The 15,401-nt window shown below is 44.9% G+C and overlaps 1 protein-coding gene across 3 annotated transcripts in view; it reads left to right on the top strand.

Moving 5' to 3' along the window:
* PTPN14 (protein tyrosine phosphatase non-receptor type 14) overlaps positions 1-15,401 on the top strand; it is a 180,900-nt gene that overhangs the window by 155,903 nt on the left and 9,596 nt on the right. For 2 of the 3 annotated variants that reach the window (XM_045452537.1, XM_045452538.1), the window contains exons 15-18: positions 1,085-1,303; positions 4,609-4,737; positions 6,899-7,133; positions 10,895-11,058. In XM_045452537.1, the coding sequence (XP_045308493.1) occupies positions 1,085-1,303; positions 4,609-4,737; positions 6,899-7,133; positions 10,895-11,058 (747 nt within the window). Of the gene's footprint in view, positions 1-1,084; positions 1,304-1,478; positions 1,894-4,608; positions 4,738-6,898; positions 7,134-10,894; positions 11,059-15,401 lie in introns of those variants that run through there. The other variant, XM_045452539.1, reaches the window with a different exon arrangement.

The raw sequence follows: 15,401 nt of genomic DNA, 5'->3' as shown, positions 1-15,401 counted from the left end.
GCATGGTAGTATTTTAGACGTGAAGAAAGGCGTTCCTTTAGTTTCTGCAATTACTTTCTGCTTAAGAAACACATGTACATTTAATTTTTTTTTTTTAATCTTTTTTTGGGAGAGAGACAGTGCATGAGCAGGGGAGGGGCAGAGATAGAGGAGACACAGAACCTGAAGCAGGCTCCAGGCTCTGAGCTGTCAGCACAGAGCCCGTCGTGAGGCTTGAACTTGTGAACCGCGAGATCATGACCTGAGCCGAAGTCGGCTGCTTAACCAACTGAACCACCCAGGTACCCCTATGTGTAAATTTATTTCAGTGCTGGTGACATTTGGATTTTAGACTTCTGCCAGTGTACATGAAATGTTAGACAGATTTTAAAGGCAGGAGGGACTGTAGAGGAATCATTTAATCCAGTTAATACCGTGTTATTGTACTTGGTAGTTTGGCCACAGGAAAAATAAAAGATGGGCTCTCATCCTCAAAACTAGAGAACCGTGGACCGGTATCATCTTAAATTTAGCTCAGTAAAAACAGCTCTGGAAGTGGAGAAAAGGTTGTTTGGATAATTAAGATGAACAGTCTTTTTATCACTGGACTTTAAACAGAGGTGTTGGGACACCTGGGTGGCTCAGTCGGTTAAGCATCCGACCTTTGATTTCAGCCCAGGTCATGACCTCATGGTTCATGGGATTGAGCCCCACGTCGGGCTCTGGGCTGACAGCAGAAACTGCCTGGGATTCTCTCTCTCCCTCTCTCTCTGCCCCTCCCCCACTCATGCTTTCTCTCTCTCAAGTAAATAAACGTTACAAAAATAAACAGAGGCGTTAATAACGAAAATACTGACTTTGAATTTCAGCTCTTGCCTGGCCTTAATGACTGGTTCTATTTAAGGTATGAATGAGAAGGAAATTGGTTATTGGGCCAGAGAAACTAGCAAAATGGTTAATAATGAGACCAAATAATCAAGCATTCGTTGCACCTCTTGAAACTGCTTGTTATTAACATGATCACTGTAAATCTTAAAAGAAATCTGATTTGTTGGGGTTTGGGGATGGGATAATCCGGAAAGCTGAAGATAAATTTCTGTTGCAGTTCAGAACCCTGAAGAAAAAGCTAGAAGAGGGAATGGTGTTCACAGAATATGAGCAAATTCCAAAGAAGAAGGCCAATGGCATTTTCAGCACCGCGGCCCTACCGGAAAATGCCGAGCGAAGCCGCATCCGCGAAGTCGTCCCCTATGAGGAGAACAGAGTGGAGCTGGTACCGACCAAAGAAAACAACACAGGTTACATTAATGCCTCCCACATCAAGGTAAGAAGGGGAGCGTGCTGGGAAGGTTTGTTGCAGATTGCTGACTTCAAGGTCAAAATGCAGGGAGAAAAAAATTGTGCTCTCCCACTGAGCATCTTGGCTTATCCCCGGCCCCCGGGGGAGTGTTTTTAAACTCCTGTGCTTCTTAGGCAACTTCTCATGCCTGTCACTGCAGAGAGAAGGAAGCCCAGCAGCCTTGGGGAAAACCTCAGGTCAGCTATTTCTGAAGCCTGCTCACCACCGAGGATTTAACTTTTTCTTCTCTCTGCGAGTCATCACTGTCCCCAACGCTCACAGGAGGAGCTGAGGATTGTCCTTTTCGGTTTGTAGTTAGCCCGTGATGGAGACTCTGGAAGTCACTGTCAGTGAAGTTTCTATGATATTCAAGAGCAGTGGGAACTTTGCAGTTCTGCCTTGTGACACTACAGGTTATGTATCATCCAGCCGAAGTCCCAAATCTGCATGTTCTTTAGAAGAGTGGACTGATTTGAATGTGGCCGTAAAGGCGTGGTTGGTATTGAAGCTTGTAAGATTTGCCACATCATTCGGTGCATGAATACCATTAAATTTTTGTTAGCATTTCAAATCTTCATATCTCACTATTTCATTGACTTTAGAATTGGCTTCGCTCAGCCCCAGCTAGAATTTCGAGTTACAGATACATGTGTGTATATGGTTAAACGTTTTCTAAATGGCTTACCTTCCTCAATCTTCCTAACAACAGAACATACTCGTTTAGAACGTCACTGTTTGCCCTGACCTCCAAAATAGGAGAATTTATTCATATACTGATAGTAAAACAATTGTTACAGGATGTTTTTAAATCATCCACGGTTCACGTTAACAGTCTTTTATGATCGTAACCTTAGAAATTTGGTTTGGGCCTTGTTCCAAGTCATTTCCTTTCTTCATTGGACTTTCCAACTGTAGCTGAATTTTTGGTAGATTCCTTTGAGCCTCTGAAATACAGCCAGATGTCTGGTGCATGTATCAGTTATAATGGTTCCAGTGCAGAATCTGAAAAGTAGACTGTGCTTGGATGTATGGGTTTTGTACACAGAGCATAGGTAACTACACATATATACGTGTATTTTTTTTAAGTGCCGGAAAGTACTGTCAAAAAATATGAAAGAGTAACTGTCACGGATCATATTGGGTATATTATTTTAATTTTTGAGAGAACCAAAACTATAAAACTGAACCTCAGGAAATTCTCAAGTAAACTGATGATGGTCAGTTTCATGAGCTTAATTGAGATTATGAAATGATAACCAAAAGAATGTACTCAAAGACGCAACTTACACGGCTGCTCCTTCATAGAGTGTCTATGGAATCTTACACAGCTATATCATGCTATCTTCTCCTTTTGGCCAAATACCCTCCGCCATTTTCCATCTGCTCTCTGGAAAAGCTGTCACTGTGCGTCAGATGTGCCCATTGGGTATTGTTAACAGAAACATTCCCCTCCTCAGTATTCTCTGAGGCCTACGTTTCGTCTTGTGGATCCGGGTTAGACATGGGTGCATTTAATAGACCCATAGAGCTTGTAAGAACTTGTCCTTATGTTTTTGGAATTGAGTTGTATATCTTGCCAATGTTTTCTCCCTGGGTTCCAAGCAGCTATTAACACAGAACAGAGATTTATTTGCTCCAGAGGTAGAATCATCACATCTGTGAAATCTACCTCCATAGCATTGGTTGTTGTGTTTTTAATGCAGTTTTTAATACCCTCCTGTCAATACTTGGAATATGCTGAAAGGCCCCAGGCAGCAGCATACTCTGGAAGTATTTATGGTTCCTATATGTTGGGTGCCAGGGAGGCTAATGTTTAAAATCACAATTCCACAGATAAACGAAACTCCTAGCCAGCCAGCCAGTGTATGAATGTTATCTCCCCCAGTACTTGGAAAATGGATTTTGCTTGCCAGCTTTGACCTAAACATAAACATGTCTTGTGTAATGAGACAATAACTGACATTGTTTTTGTTTGACTCAAGTTAGTATATAGTTTCAAAAAATAAACGAAGGGAAAAAGTTTCAAACAATGATCGCTTCATGCTCCAGGAACTCTCCAGAGACTTGCACTGGTGGATGGATAAGGAGGCCTGACTTTGAAAAAATGTCAAGGCACGGGAATGGGAAGGCACACAGAAAGAATGCCTCCAAAGGACATGATTTTGCCCTCATGGCACGCCCTTCAGCACTTTGGGCACAACTTCTTATTCATGATTCTCTGCCACTGATATTTATAGCTGCGGAATTATCCTCCCAAGATCGCCCTGAGCTGCATGGGATAATATTGTTGTTATCCGAAATCATCTCATGATTCCAAAGTTTGGTTGGATACTCTGGTCCTGCACAAGGGGAAGTTAATGATCAAATATCACGTATTGTTGATTTAAATGCATTCGCAACACCTCTACTGTATATGGCACCACAGAGTAGGAGGGACAACAGAAGTAATTGACACAGTTCCCAGTGGGTCATTGGTACAAAGACGTTGCTTCTAAAGGGATGTTATTCCGTGGCACGCTTTTGTTGTTGTTGCTGTTTAGAAGGATGCCAGAGAGGCATGCCTGGGTGGCTCGGTCGGTTAAGTGTCATCGGACTCATGGTCTCGACTCAGGTCACGATCTCACAGTCTGTGAGTTCGAGCCCTGCGTCGGGCTCTGTGCTGACGGAGTGGAGCCTGCTTGGGATTCTCTCTCTCCCTTTCTCTCTCAAAAAAATAAAAGTTTAAAAAACTATAAAAAAAAATATTAAAAGGATGCCAGAGCATACTGTCTCTCCAACTCTGGATCACAGTATAATAGCGGGGTGTGAAAGCAACCTAGTAATCAGGACCAGTTTGGGTTTGTGAGTGTGTGAGTGTGTGTGTGTCTAAAAGGACTAGAACGGAGAGGAGAAAAGAATAGAAATTATCAGAGTACATTGCACATAGTGAGCATAAGTATTGTTTCTGTAACAAGTAAGTTCTGTTAGGTTACACACACCCATACTGCCATGTAATGTGTGTATGGGTGGGTGTGGGGGTGTATATTTTTAACATGCGCTGGTTTGTATATAATTACTGTAACTTGCAGGCAAAAAAAAAAAAAAAGATTAGGTGCATTTTAATAGACTTGAGTGGCAAAAAGTGTTCTCATGTGAGAATGTGTCACCGAGGTTTCTGATAATGGCACTAACCCATTTGGCCTGAAAGGTGTTATCCAAGGTTCTCAGGTAGGTACAAATGGACCCATGGCCAGCAGGTAATGCTTTCCTCGATCTGGGGTTCGTTTACCAATGTTTTTCTTGGTTTCCAGGTGGTGGTTGGTGGGGCAGAATGGCACTACATAGCCACTCAGGGGCCCCTGCCACACACATGTCACGACTTCTGGCAGATGGTGTGGGAGCAGGGAGCGAACGTGATTGCCATGGTCACCGCGGAAGAGGTAAGGGGACTGGCTACCCAGCCATCTGTTCCCGGGGGAGGGGTGGCCAGAAGAGAGGCTCCATATCTGGTGACCTTACTGCCTCATCCTGCTTCCTACAGCACCATTTCTCTGCAAATCCTTTTCTTTCTGGCATTCTAGATTTGTTTTATTTTCCAAAGATAATTTATCATTGTGTCCTGTCTTCATCCAGCTTTTCAACTCTTTTCCTCAGATTGCCATCAACTAAAATCAGTCAAACAAACAAACAGACAAACAAGAACCAAACTTCAGTTCAGCTCACTTTTATGTGCCAAACAAAGCAGTCATCTTTCCCCTGGAATCTGAGTGAGAACTTTGGGCTGCTCTGGGCAGACGGGCACATATTCCCAGCCTCGGCCGGGGCCAGCTCCACACCCCTTCGTGCTTATCAGCTGCAAAGAGACCAGAAGCTGTTGATCCTGTAGAGGTCTCTATTCTCTGGGGAGGGGGGGCGGGAATCTTTTTCTTCTTTTGCCAAGTCAAACATAGTTTTTCTGTTATAACCAGAACACTCTACGTGGTGTTGTAAAAACTGGCTCATGCTACCGGCCGATCTAGCAGTTTGCTTGGGGCTTGCTGTCTTTAGGGGAAGATGTTTTGTGTTTCTTCTCTTGTCACATTCTTGAGGTTTTGTTTTCAAGTCATTTAAGGGACTAGCTTCATCTGGCTTTCACCAGTAGCTGTGGTAGGGCATATACTTTCCTACACATTTTTAAAGGGTGGGGAGCAGACAGCGAACTGGAAAAAAAAAAAAAAAAAAAAAAGTCATGTTTCCTCCAATGACTATTCTGAGCAGTTGCTTTCCAGAACAGCCCCTAAGAGGGGTGCCTGGGTGACTCAGAAGGATGAGCGTCTGACTCTTGTCTTTGGTCATAATCTCACGGGCTCTGTGTTGACAGCGTGGAGCCTGCTTGGGATTCTCTGTCTCCCTCTCTCTCTGCCTCTCCCCCACTTATGCTGTCTCTGTCTCTTTCAAAAAATAAATAAACTTCAAAAAAAAAAGTCTTTAAAAACATCTCTAGAATGGTATTATCCCCTTTGGAATTGCATTACTGTAAGGGGTTCATCCAACTCAATGCAATGTGTCATCTGTGCTGAACTCAGGGGTGTGGTGGCAAACAAGACAGGTGTGATCCCTGTCCCCAGAGAGCTTCCTTTCTAGTGGGAGGGACAATAAAAAATGAACAAATAAAGTAAGCTCAGTAGGGGTAACTGCCATGAAGGAAACAGAACAGGTGATGGGACAGAGGGGTGGGAGTGGGGGCGGGGGGGCCACCAAGGGCCCCTCTAAGGAGGTTGCATCTGAGCTGAAACCTGAGTGACCGGAAGGGGCCAGCCTTACAGACACGACATCTGGTGATCTATGTGGCAGCCAGAGGCTTAAAGTCTCTTGGAATCTGTAATCGGTGTAGTCCCTCAGGAGTAATAGCAATTAAAGCCTCAGGTAAAAAGTACATGCACAGGATTGGTAAGTGAAGAGGCATGTGTGCTTCAAATCTAAGACTCAGTTCAACCAGATGAATCAGGGTGGGAGTGTTTGTAGCCTCCGAGGATGTGTTGCTTTTTGTTTGTTTGTTTTTAATTTGTAGTAGTGTAGTATTGGTTTCAGGAGCAGAAGCCAGGGGTTCAACACTTGCATACGACAGCCAGTGCTCATCCCGACAAATGCATTGCTTTGTAAGCGGGCCAGCCTGCAGGGCTCCCCGAGAGAGCAGGACCCCAGCTCGCCCTCGACCTCCATAGCTCTGCGCCCAGCACTGTTCCGTCCCCACCCACTTCCTGCCCCGGGTTTCCTTCAGAGCCACCATCTGATCCACGCTCCACTCCAGTGATTTAACTGTGCAACCCTTAAAAAACAGACCCCATTTTATTCCTGCCTCTGCCCTCTCTGCACCAGCTCTTCTCGCTCACATTCGGCCGCAGCTCAGTTGTGCATCTTTTAAATACTTCCTTGCCGTAAGTACCACTGTGAATCCTACTAGGTCTTAGGGTGCACGATCTAATCTGCGATAGAGACTGCCCAGTGCACTGAGTTACTGACCTAGGAGCTATTCACATTTCCTCTATCCTCAGATTTAAGATTAAGAGGATAAGAGCTTCCCATGACCTACTTCAGATTTTGCTTTTGTGTGTGATTCAGGAAGGCGGACGAACCAAGAGCCACCGATACTGGCCCAAACTGGGTTCCAAGCACAGCTCAGCCACCTATGGCAAGTTCAAGGTCACCACAAAGTTCCGAACGGATTCTGGTTGCTATGCAACCACAGGCTTGAAGGTCAAGCACCTTTTGTCGGGGCAGGAAAGGACGGTGTGGCATTTGCAGTACACTGACTGGCCGGACCATGGCTGCCCAGAGGATGTCCAAGGATTTTTATGTAAGTTTTTTCTTCCCAGTCAGAACTTTAGCAACTGCCTCAATGGTCTGATCAGTTGGAAAGGAAAGGGAAAGCGAGGATGCTTTCTCATAAGTGGCAAAAGTATTAATTACGTCATTGAAATTTATGTTTCTTCATATGGTGTATGTAGAACACAGAAGAATAATACATGTCATTTATCATATTCTCCTTACCTTTTATGCAAATAAGCTGAAACTGTGGCAAACTGATTCATTCTATCTTGATGTAGACCTTTGAGTACTCACCAGTAAGTAACTACTCTGATATATGTCACATGTCGGAACCTTGAAACCATTATGCTAAGTAGAATAAACTGGACACAAGGGGACACATGTTGTATGATTCCATTTTAGAGAGGTGCCCAGAATAGAAAACTTCACACAGGTAGAAAGTGTAGTAGAGGTTACCAGGGGCCAGGGGAAGGGGGAATAGGGAATAGGAAGTTATTATTTGATGGGTACAAAGTTTCTATTTGGGGCAATGAGAAAATTCTAGAAATGGATAGTGGCAATGGTTACGTAACACTGTAAAACACACTTATTTTTTATTTTTCATGGAGGTTTGCTTTTCATAAACCCCGCATTTCCCTATAGCTGGAATCTCAGTGAGTACTTTCTTGTACCTCTGATGAAGATACTAAGAGTTATTGAAATCAACTTTTGGGACGCCTGGGTTGCTCAGTCGGTTAAGCCCCCCACTCTTGATCTCTGCTCAGGTCATGATCTCATGGTTCATGGGATCGAGCCCTATGTTGGGCTCTGTGTTGACAGCAAGGAGCCTGCTTGGGATTCTCTCTCCCTTTCTCTCTGCCCCTCCCCAGTGTATTCTCTCTCTCTCTCTCTCTCTCTCTCTCAAAATAAGTAAACTTAAAAAAAAAAAAGAAAGAAAGAAAGAAATCAACTTGTTGTTTTTGAAAGTATCAGTTTTGAACTCATCAGTTCACATATATTTTTCAGAGTATGATTTTCTTAGAAGCCGACTGATCTAGAATATATGCAGTACTTTATTTGAAAAGCCAAAAACTGGGTGTGTGCCCACTGCATTCTAGGCTCTGGATCAGGCTCTCAGAACATAGAAAAGAGAGGGTCTCTGTTTTGAAGGCGCTCATGAGAAAGGCAAGCCAGTGATGGCAGTCCAGGGGTGAGATCTGAACCTGTCATCTGCTTTTTGGTGATGGTTATAATGCTCCCCCTTCCTTTTCCACAGTCTCGTGTAATTGTCCTGCACTTGTGGAGACACCCCATTCCTTCCTCACGCAGCTAGGCCTAGGGTTCTCTGCAGATTTATTACCTGCTATGTTGTTGACTCTCCAGCTGGTGGAAGACAATAGGACCATCATCTGGATGTTCGATAAGGTCAAACCCTTGATTTTATTTCGATTTTCATTTAGAATTGAGGCATGAGGAGAGGAGAAGAGAGAGAGAGAATCGGGTTTTCAAGAACCTAAAAGTACCATTTCACAAGTTCCAATGGGAAGTTTCTGATGCAGACTTGTTCGCTGATGAAAGTGTTTAATTTCCCATCAGGGAAGTGACAGTGGTCCTTGGGAAGGTGGTCACTGACAGAGAGCAGAAGGGTGATGGGAATCACAGGATCTGGAGCAAGAAAGACCTAGAGAGGGTTCGTGCTTGGCCTGAGGTCAGACAGTTATACTGTAGCTTAAAATACTAATAAGGTGGGCAGGGACCTTTGTAGAACTTTCTTTCCTCATAACAGTGCTCTTTTTATTTTTTTTCCCATGATAATCTTTTGCTAATTGATTTACCAGAATTATCTCCAAAATGCAGAAAATAGAAACAATGGAGGGGGGCGGCCACCTGGGTGACTTAGTCGGTTAAGCATCTGGCTTGGGCACAGATCATGATCTCACGGTTCATGAGTTCGAGCCCCACATCAAGCTCCATTCAGTCGGTGTGGAGCCTGCCTGGAATTCTCTCTTTCTCTTTCTTGCTCTGCCCCTCCCCACCCCCTCTCTCTCAGAATCAATAAATAAACTTTAAGAAAATAAAAAGAAGATGGAAACAGAGTAGATCAGTTTGACGATTGGCCAACAGCTCTGACAGAAGATTGAGTTTATAAGGTGGTTAAAATTATAGTCCGATCTTTTCCATCAGAACCAATTTAAGGAATGCCCATCTAAATTACTGAAAAACGTAGAGAACATTTTTACACTGTGTAAGTTTATTTACGTTTCTAAGAAACTCGGTGTGCTGAGGAGGGTCTTGGAAATGTTGGCTTTCCAGGTTTTTAGGAATTTCAAAAGATATTTTGCCTGTGTTTAAATTCGATTCCCTGGATGCAGGGGACTTTGGGCAAATTATCTTCCAGCCTGCAGAAGTCCTCACTGAGTTACGGCTTAAGGAACTCAATTAACGTGATCGCTAGAGAGAGCATCCATTTAAATCCAGTCTCTCTGTGTTTTATGGAATTCCATCTGCCTCATGGGTCAATATTCCTTTTACGTCTCTTCTTAAATTTAGCACAAGAAAAACCTCTCCGTTGAGCGCGAACATTGCCTTTTTTGTCAGAGAATGCACAGTCCCCTAATTCCTTTCCCCTCTTACAGAAAACTTGTGACAATTCCATGCACGGTATTTGGCTCACGTTAGTACCTCTGTCTAGTCATCTCAGATTGCCTTCCCGCTTTTTGGGTGCTGCCACCACCGCTGCTGCTGCTGGTGGTCATAGTTTGTCTTGATAAACGACTTCGGATGACTTTGCGATAGGATAAGGTTAGAAAGGCAAATAGGAGTGCGTATCAATTGCACGTAAACAGTTGCTTTTAAATTACCAGAATGGCTCGAACTCACTTCTCTTTGAGTGCTTCTTCCGGTCCTGTTTCAGAATGCCGAATCGGGAGGAGATTTTTCTGAGTATCAAGAACCTTTCAGTGGTATCTCCCCTGAGCTAGCGCCTATGAAGTCTGTATGACTAATTGACTTCTTCTGGTTCTTGGACTCTTTGAGGATGACATTTATATACTTCTCCCCCTTTTTTTTTTTTTTCCATCACCATGGGGGGAAAAAAAAGTCATTAAGCCTTGCATTACTGTAATTTTTCATTTGTGCCCGATTGGAGTAGCAAACAGACCCCCGTGCAGCCCTGCTGAGCTAGGCAGCTGTCAGAAGGGGCAAGGGAGGAGGCACGGCCCCTCTACCCCACACACATGTTCCCTCCAGAAAGGGAAGTGTTCGTCTTGAGCTACTTCCAGAACCACATGGAATCCAAGCTGAAAAGCAGGACCCCCAAAGTCTATTTTTAAATCTAAAAATGAAAGTCAGGCCTCGGTTGACATTCACTCATCCAGTGAGGGGAAGGAGGAAGGGGCAGATGGATGTTCTTCCCACCAGAAATTGGCTCTGACAGGCGGGCGTTTCAAGGGGACCTAGCTGGTGTTCTGATCCCAGTCTGTTAATAGTAGGAATTGCTGTAAGTAATGTCGAGAATCATCTGCTTGGGGGACTTTGGGATTTGCAGAGGGGAAAACAGAATTTAATTTTTAAAAAAGAACTATTTAATTTAAAGAACAAATTCTCCCATGGACTAATTGACTCCCAGCTGGTCCTTTCTGGATCCAGGACTGTACAGTGAGTACCAGCCAAATAATTAGTGTCTTGTAAGAACCGAAAATTATGGTCACCTAAAAAAAAAAAAAAAGATTCACCATCAGTCCCCCCCCCCCACCTTGTATGCAAAGCCATGTAGGACTTCAGTGACAGGATTTGCATTTTGTCTTGCAGCCTACTTGGAGGAGATCCAGTCTGTCCGACGCCATACCAACAGCATGCTGGAAGGCGCCAAGAACCGGCACCCTCCGATCATCGTCCACTGCAGCGCCGGGGTGGGGCGGACCGGTGTGGTCATTCTTTCGGAGCTGATGATCTACTGCCTGGAGCATAATGAAGTGAGTCATTCTAGGCTTTCCTGAAGACTCCGCCTTGGGGACAAATCTACACCGCAGCCAAACCTTCCCCCTGTGCCCTTTCGTTTCCAGTGCTTAATTTCCTCTCTTCTGACAGGAGTTTTCCAGATCCGTGATTCCTAGGTGGCCTCTGACATTTACAGCCTCTCTTATCTTTCGCCTTTCTCCGCTCTGTGTAGACACTCCGATAGCACGGAAAAAAATGAAAAAAGATGAAAGTGTGAGATAGGAAACGTTTAGAAAGTCCGAGCTACCTTGGCATCTGCTTCCAGAAGTCTGTGGGGGTTTATAGACAGTCTGGTTTTATTGTGGGTAATTTTCCATGGTGGGTTATCTGGTCGCAGGTAGTCTAGATGTGATTTGCATTCCTGGGACGTGTTTTGGCCTAAATCCTATGTGAAAATGTGTATCCTTGACAAATGGTTTTCATTCTTTACAGGGAGGTTTTATTTAATGAGGGCTGTCCCCTCTTGTCTAGACTGGTGATGTAGCAGAGCAGGGTAGGTCATTTTTTTAAGTTTATTTATTTTGAGAGAGAGAGAAAGCGTGAGTGGGGGAGGGGCAGAGAGAGAGAGGGAGACAGAGAATCCCAAGCAGGCTCCGCACTGTCAGCGCAGAGCCCGATGCGGGGACTCGAACCCACAAACCGCAAGATCATGGCCTGAGCTAAAGTCAGATGCTTAACAGTGACTTGGAAGAACTGCGTCTTGTTCTTACAGACCGTGTAGGTCAGATGACTTTACAAGTCACAGTCGTACAGACTGAACCACCCAGGCACCCCCAGGGTAGATAATCTGAGTACACAGACATGATCTGCCTTTGCCAAGGCTGGACACTTTGCTCTTCCCCACCCCACCCCCAAAACAGGGCCGCGGCCGAGCTTGCGCCCACGTGGCGTGCGGCATTCTGCCGCTGCTCTAGGCTGGGGAGTCACACGGAGGGGCTTGTGGTTTCCTGGAGATGAGACGAGCAGCAACCAAAGGCTAAAGAACAATTCTTCTGCCTTCTGTTCACATGGGGCTTTTAGGGGTTTGAAATGGCCTTCGCTTATTTGGTTTTGTTCTTAGTTGGGGTCTTCAGAGCCCCCATGTAGAGGAACCGGGTACTCATCAGTCCTCCTGTTTTACAGATGAGGGAACTGAGGCCCAGAAAGAAGTCAGCGACTTGTCCAGTGCCACATGGCTCTGAAACGCTGGGCGGAGGAGAGAAGTGAGGTCTTCTCCCTCCCGGCCCTGACTTCTTTCCTGTGCCACCAGATGCCAAGTGTCACCACGTCTTGTTCCATTTCCAAATTAAACAGCTTGGAGCATCAGAGAAATTTTTGAAGTGGCTCATTCGTTTTTAAAGTAGGGAAGGTTGTAATGCACGTCCTGTGAAAGAATTTCTATAATATATGCATTTACTCCATAGTATCCGTGGTTTGAAAATCAGACAAAATATTGCCCCACGAAGTTTGTTACATGGAAACTTCCAGGAAAACAATAAATACCAAGTTTAAACACGTTCAAAGGATTTGTAAACTCTCTGCCTGTAGTAAGTTAATTTTGGAAACTTTGAATTCATATATACGAAGGTGGTGCTAAAAAGTAGAATAGGGGTTATACCAAAAGGGCCCTACTTTGTCCCAAACAGACAGGCATTCCGTTGATGAGCAAAATGCCCATCGCAGAGTCAGAGTACCCGACAGGAATTTTGTCATTTTCTTTGAGTCTTTATCCTTTTGTCTCTCATCATGAGATTTCTTGATTGTTAGCTTCCCTGCCACTACTAGAAGTCTCTAGAAGGGTCCAGTAGACTGAATAGCTTGCCATCGAGTCCCAAGTCAACTCAGTGCTGGGAAGATGGAAAAAGACGAAGTGGAATCAGGGTACATATGGCCTGAGCTGGAGGCACTGGTGGGCTCCAGAGGGGGAGGAAGGGCCTCATCGTCATCCCCTCCCCCACTTAGCTACCTGACTGCCTTCCCCGAGGTCTCCTTCTGTTCTCCATTCCCTGTGAACTCTTCCTCTGCTCCCCCCTGCTCCTTTTCAACCTGAGAAGCTATTCTGTCCATCTTGTCTGACATGAAAGATTGTTCTGTTCTGAGCTCCTTGGAGACCCATCAAAAGCTGAGCCTCAGTAATGTGATGACAAGAAGGCTCATTGGTCACCAGATGTTATTGGCCCAGAAGAACACAAAGAGCACATGTCCGAGCCAGTGTGGTGCAGAGTGAGGGATTGGGCCATTAGGGCCTCGCATAGACTTGGTGAGTGCTCAGGGTGATTAAACTCTCTACAGTGTGTCCAAACATAGTGGATTTCCTCAATGCCCAGTTGCACGCCAGAACATTCTTTGCTGGAACACGGTCAGTCCAAAAAGGACTTCTGTTCCCATTGATATTCAAAGATAGCAAGATGACTCATATTTTTCACTTCCCTTCCCCTAGCACAAATATAGCCAGCCTTATCTGGCCCATTTCCCATCATTGCCATTGGTAGATGATTAGGGAGAAAAAAGTTCTCTGTTCTGCTTCAGGCCTGGTCATAAGATTCAAACCCTCATTTCGGGAGAAGAGTGGGAACATGCATAGCTTTTGTTGTTGTTGTTTTAAACAAAGATTTTGACAAATAAATCTTTAATTGTGTATTCTGTTTTTCTCCTATCTAAACCTTCCTGCCTTCTTTCCATGGCTTCTGGACTTCGCGTACTGTATGTGTTAGTCTGTAATCCATAGTTTTGATTTGGTCAGTGAAATGCCTTTTCTTTTCCCTGGGATAAAGATGCTCACAGTAAGTTCAGGCAGCTGTGAGGTAAGGGTGGGAGGGTATTCTCCAGGCTTCTCTGAGAAACGTCTTCATGACCCATTGCTTTTGGTCACTAAATGTTACCTTGACATTTTAATGCCTGTATTTTTTTTCAGAGAGCACTAGTTTTATGGCTTGCAGTAGCCTCTCTTGCCTGCCCCCTGGGTTTAGCTCTCTATCCTAGAGTAGCTAATTATAAAAGGTTAGGTTCTCACTAGCCACATAACGAGGTGTTTTATCTTGCTTCTTTTCTGAATAAGTTATCCTTTCGAGCAGGGCCGAGGAAATGACTTCTAGGCAAGACTGAGCAAGCCATCAACCCGCTGCATGATTGGGGTTAGGGACAAGGGACAGCAGAGACTGTGGGGGGTGAATCTTCAAGGCAACCAGGACTCTTTGATCGATTTCCAGTCTCCTAACGGCCCCTTATCAGATGATAGAGTGTCTTTAGGGCTGTGTCTTACAGGCTAGTGAGTTGGGAATGATCATGATGGTGGAGGCAGAGGGGGTGGTGATGACAGTGGCGACAGTGACAGTATTACAGCAACAGTAACCTGTATTTAATCATGTGACTGCACCACTTGAGACGCCTTACAACTACTGAAGTAGCTTTCACAGTAACCCTATGAGAGAGGTCCTGCTCATGCCCTTGTGGGACCAAGAGAGTCTGAAGTAGTAGATGAAGGAACGTGTCCACGCCCCCCAGCCAGGAAGTGTGAAGGCTGGGGCTTCGGCAGATGAAGCCTGACCCGAGCCTCTGCAATTCTGTGTGATTCTGCCTCTCTGTCAAAACCTTGATGGGGAGTCTGTCCTCGTATCTTCTATGTTCGTGTCTTCAGCACCCAGCTCAGTAATGCTCATCAAGCATTATGTTATTATAGAAGGTCATTATCAGGCGGCTCTAGGTTGTATGTCATGGTATCAGTGACACTAGAGTATCGTGGAGGCAAAGAGCCACCAGTTAACCATCAGAAGCTCAAGGTGCGGGCCGTATATTTTGACTAGGAGTTTGAGGATTCACATGCCTTTTCTTTTTCCTTATTACTGGGGGCTTGACTTTGTCCCTTTTAAATCCATGGTGCACTTTATTTAACTGTTTTTGGAGAAGAGCACCCAATAAGGATGGCAAGTGTTATAGCTACACAACGTTTAGAAATTGTGGAACTGCCTTGTAAAAGTAAAGTAAGGAAAGACATACGGCTGAGTTTTTACTGTTTCACCTCCGATGGTTGCTCAGTCCTTGATAACTTCTCGGGGGTGCTCGTTGCCTGGTGGCGAGCTCCCAGAGTGGGGGCCGTGTGCTGAGGCCACGAGGACGTTGCTGACTCCATGATGCTTTTGCCCTGGCTGGTCCAGAGGGAAGGGAGTGGCTTGACTGAGCAGGCCCCGGAAGAGGCTCTAGTCTGCTCGAACACCGATGACCCACCACCTTAATTCCCTTCTGTTGAAGCCGCTTCTGTGTCCTCAAAGAATTTATACATAGGCAGTCTCATTTAACATTCAAGGTATTTTCAGTGAAGAACTTCCACTCTAAATAGGAC

Source organism: Leopardus geoffroyi, chromosome C3 (genome assembly GCF_018350155.1).
Source record: "Leopardus geoffroyi isolate Oge1 chromosome C3, O.geoffroyi_Oge1_pat1.0, whole genome shotgun sequence".
Lineage (NCBI taxonomy): Eukaryota > Metazoa > Chordata > Mammalia > Carnivora > Felidae > Leopardus > Leopardus geoffroyi.
The sequence above is the reverse complement of the archived record's forward strand: the minus strand, read 5'-3'. Positions and strand labels throughout refer to the sequence as shown.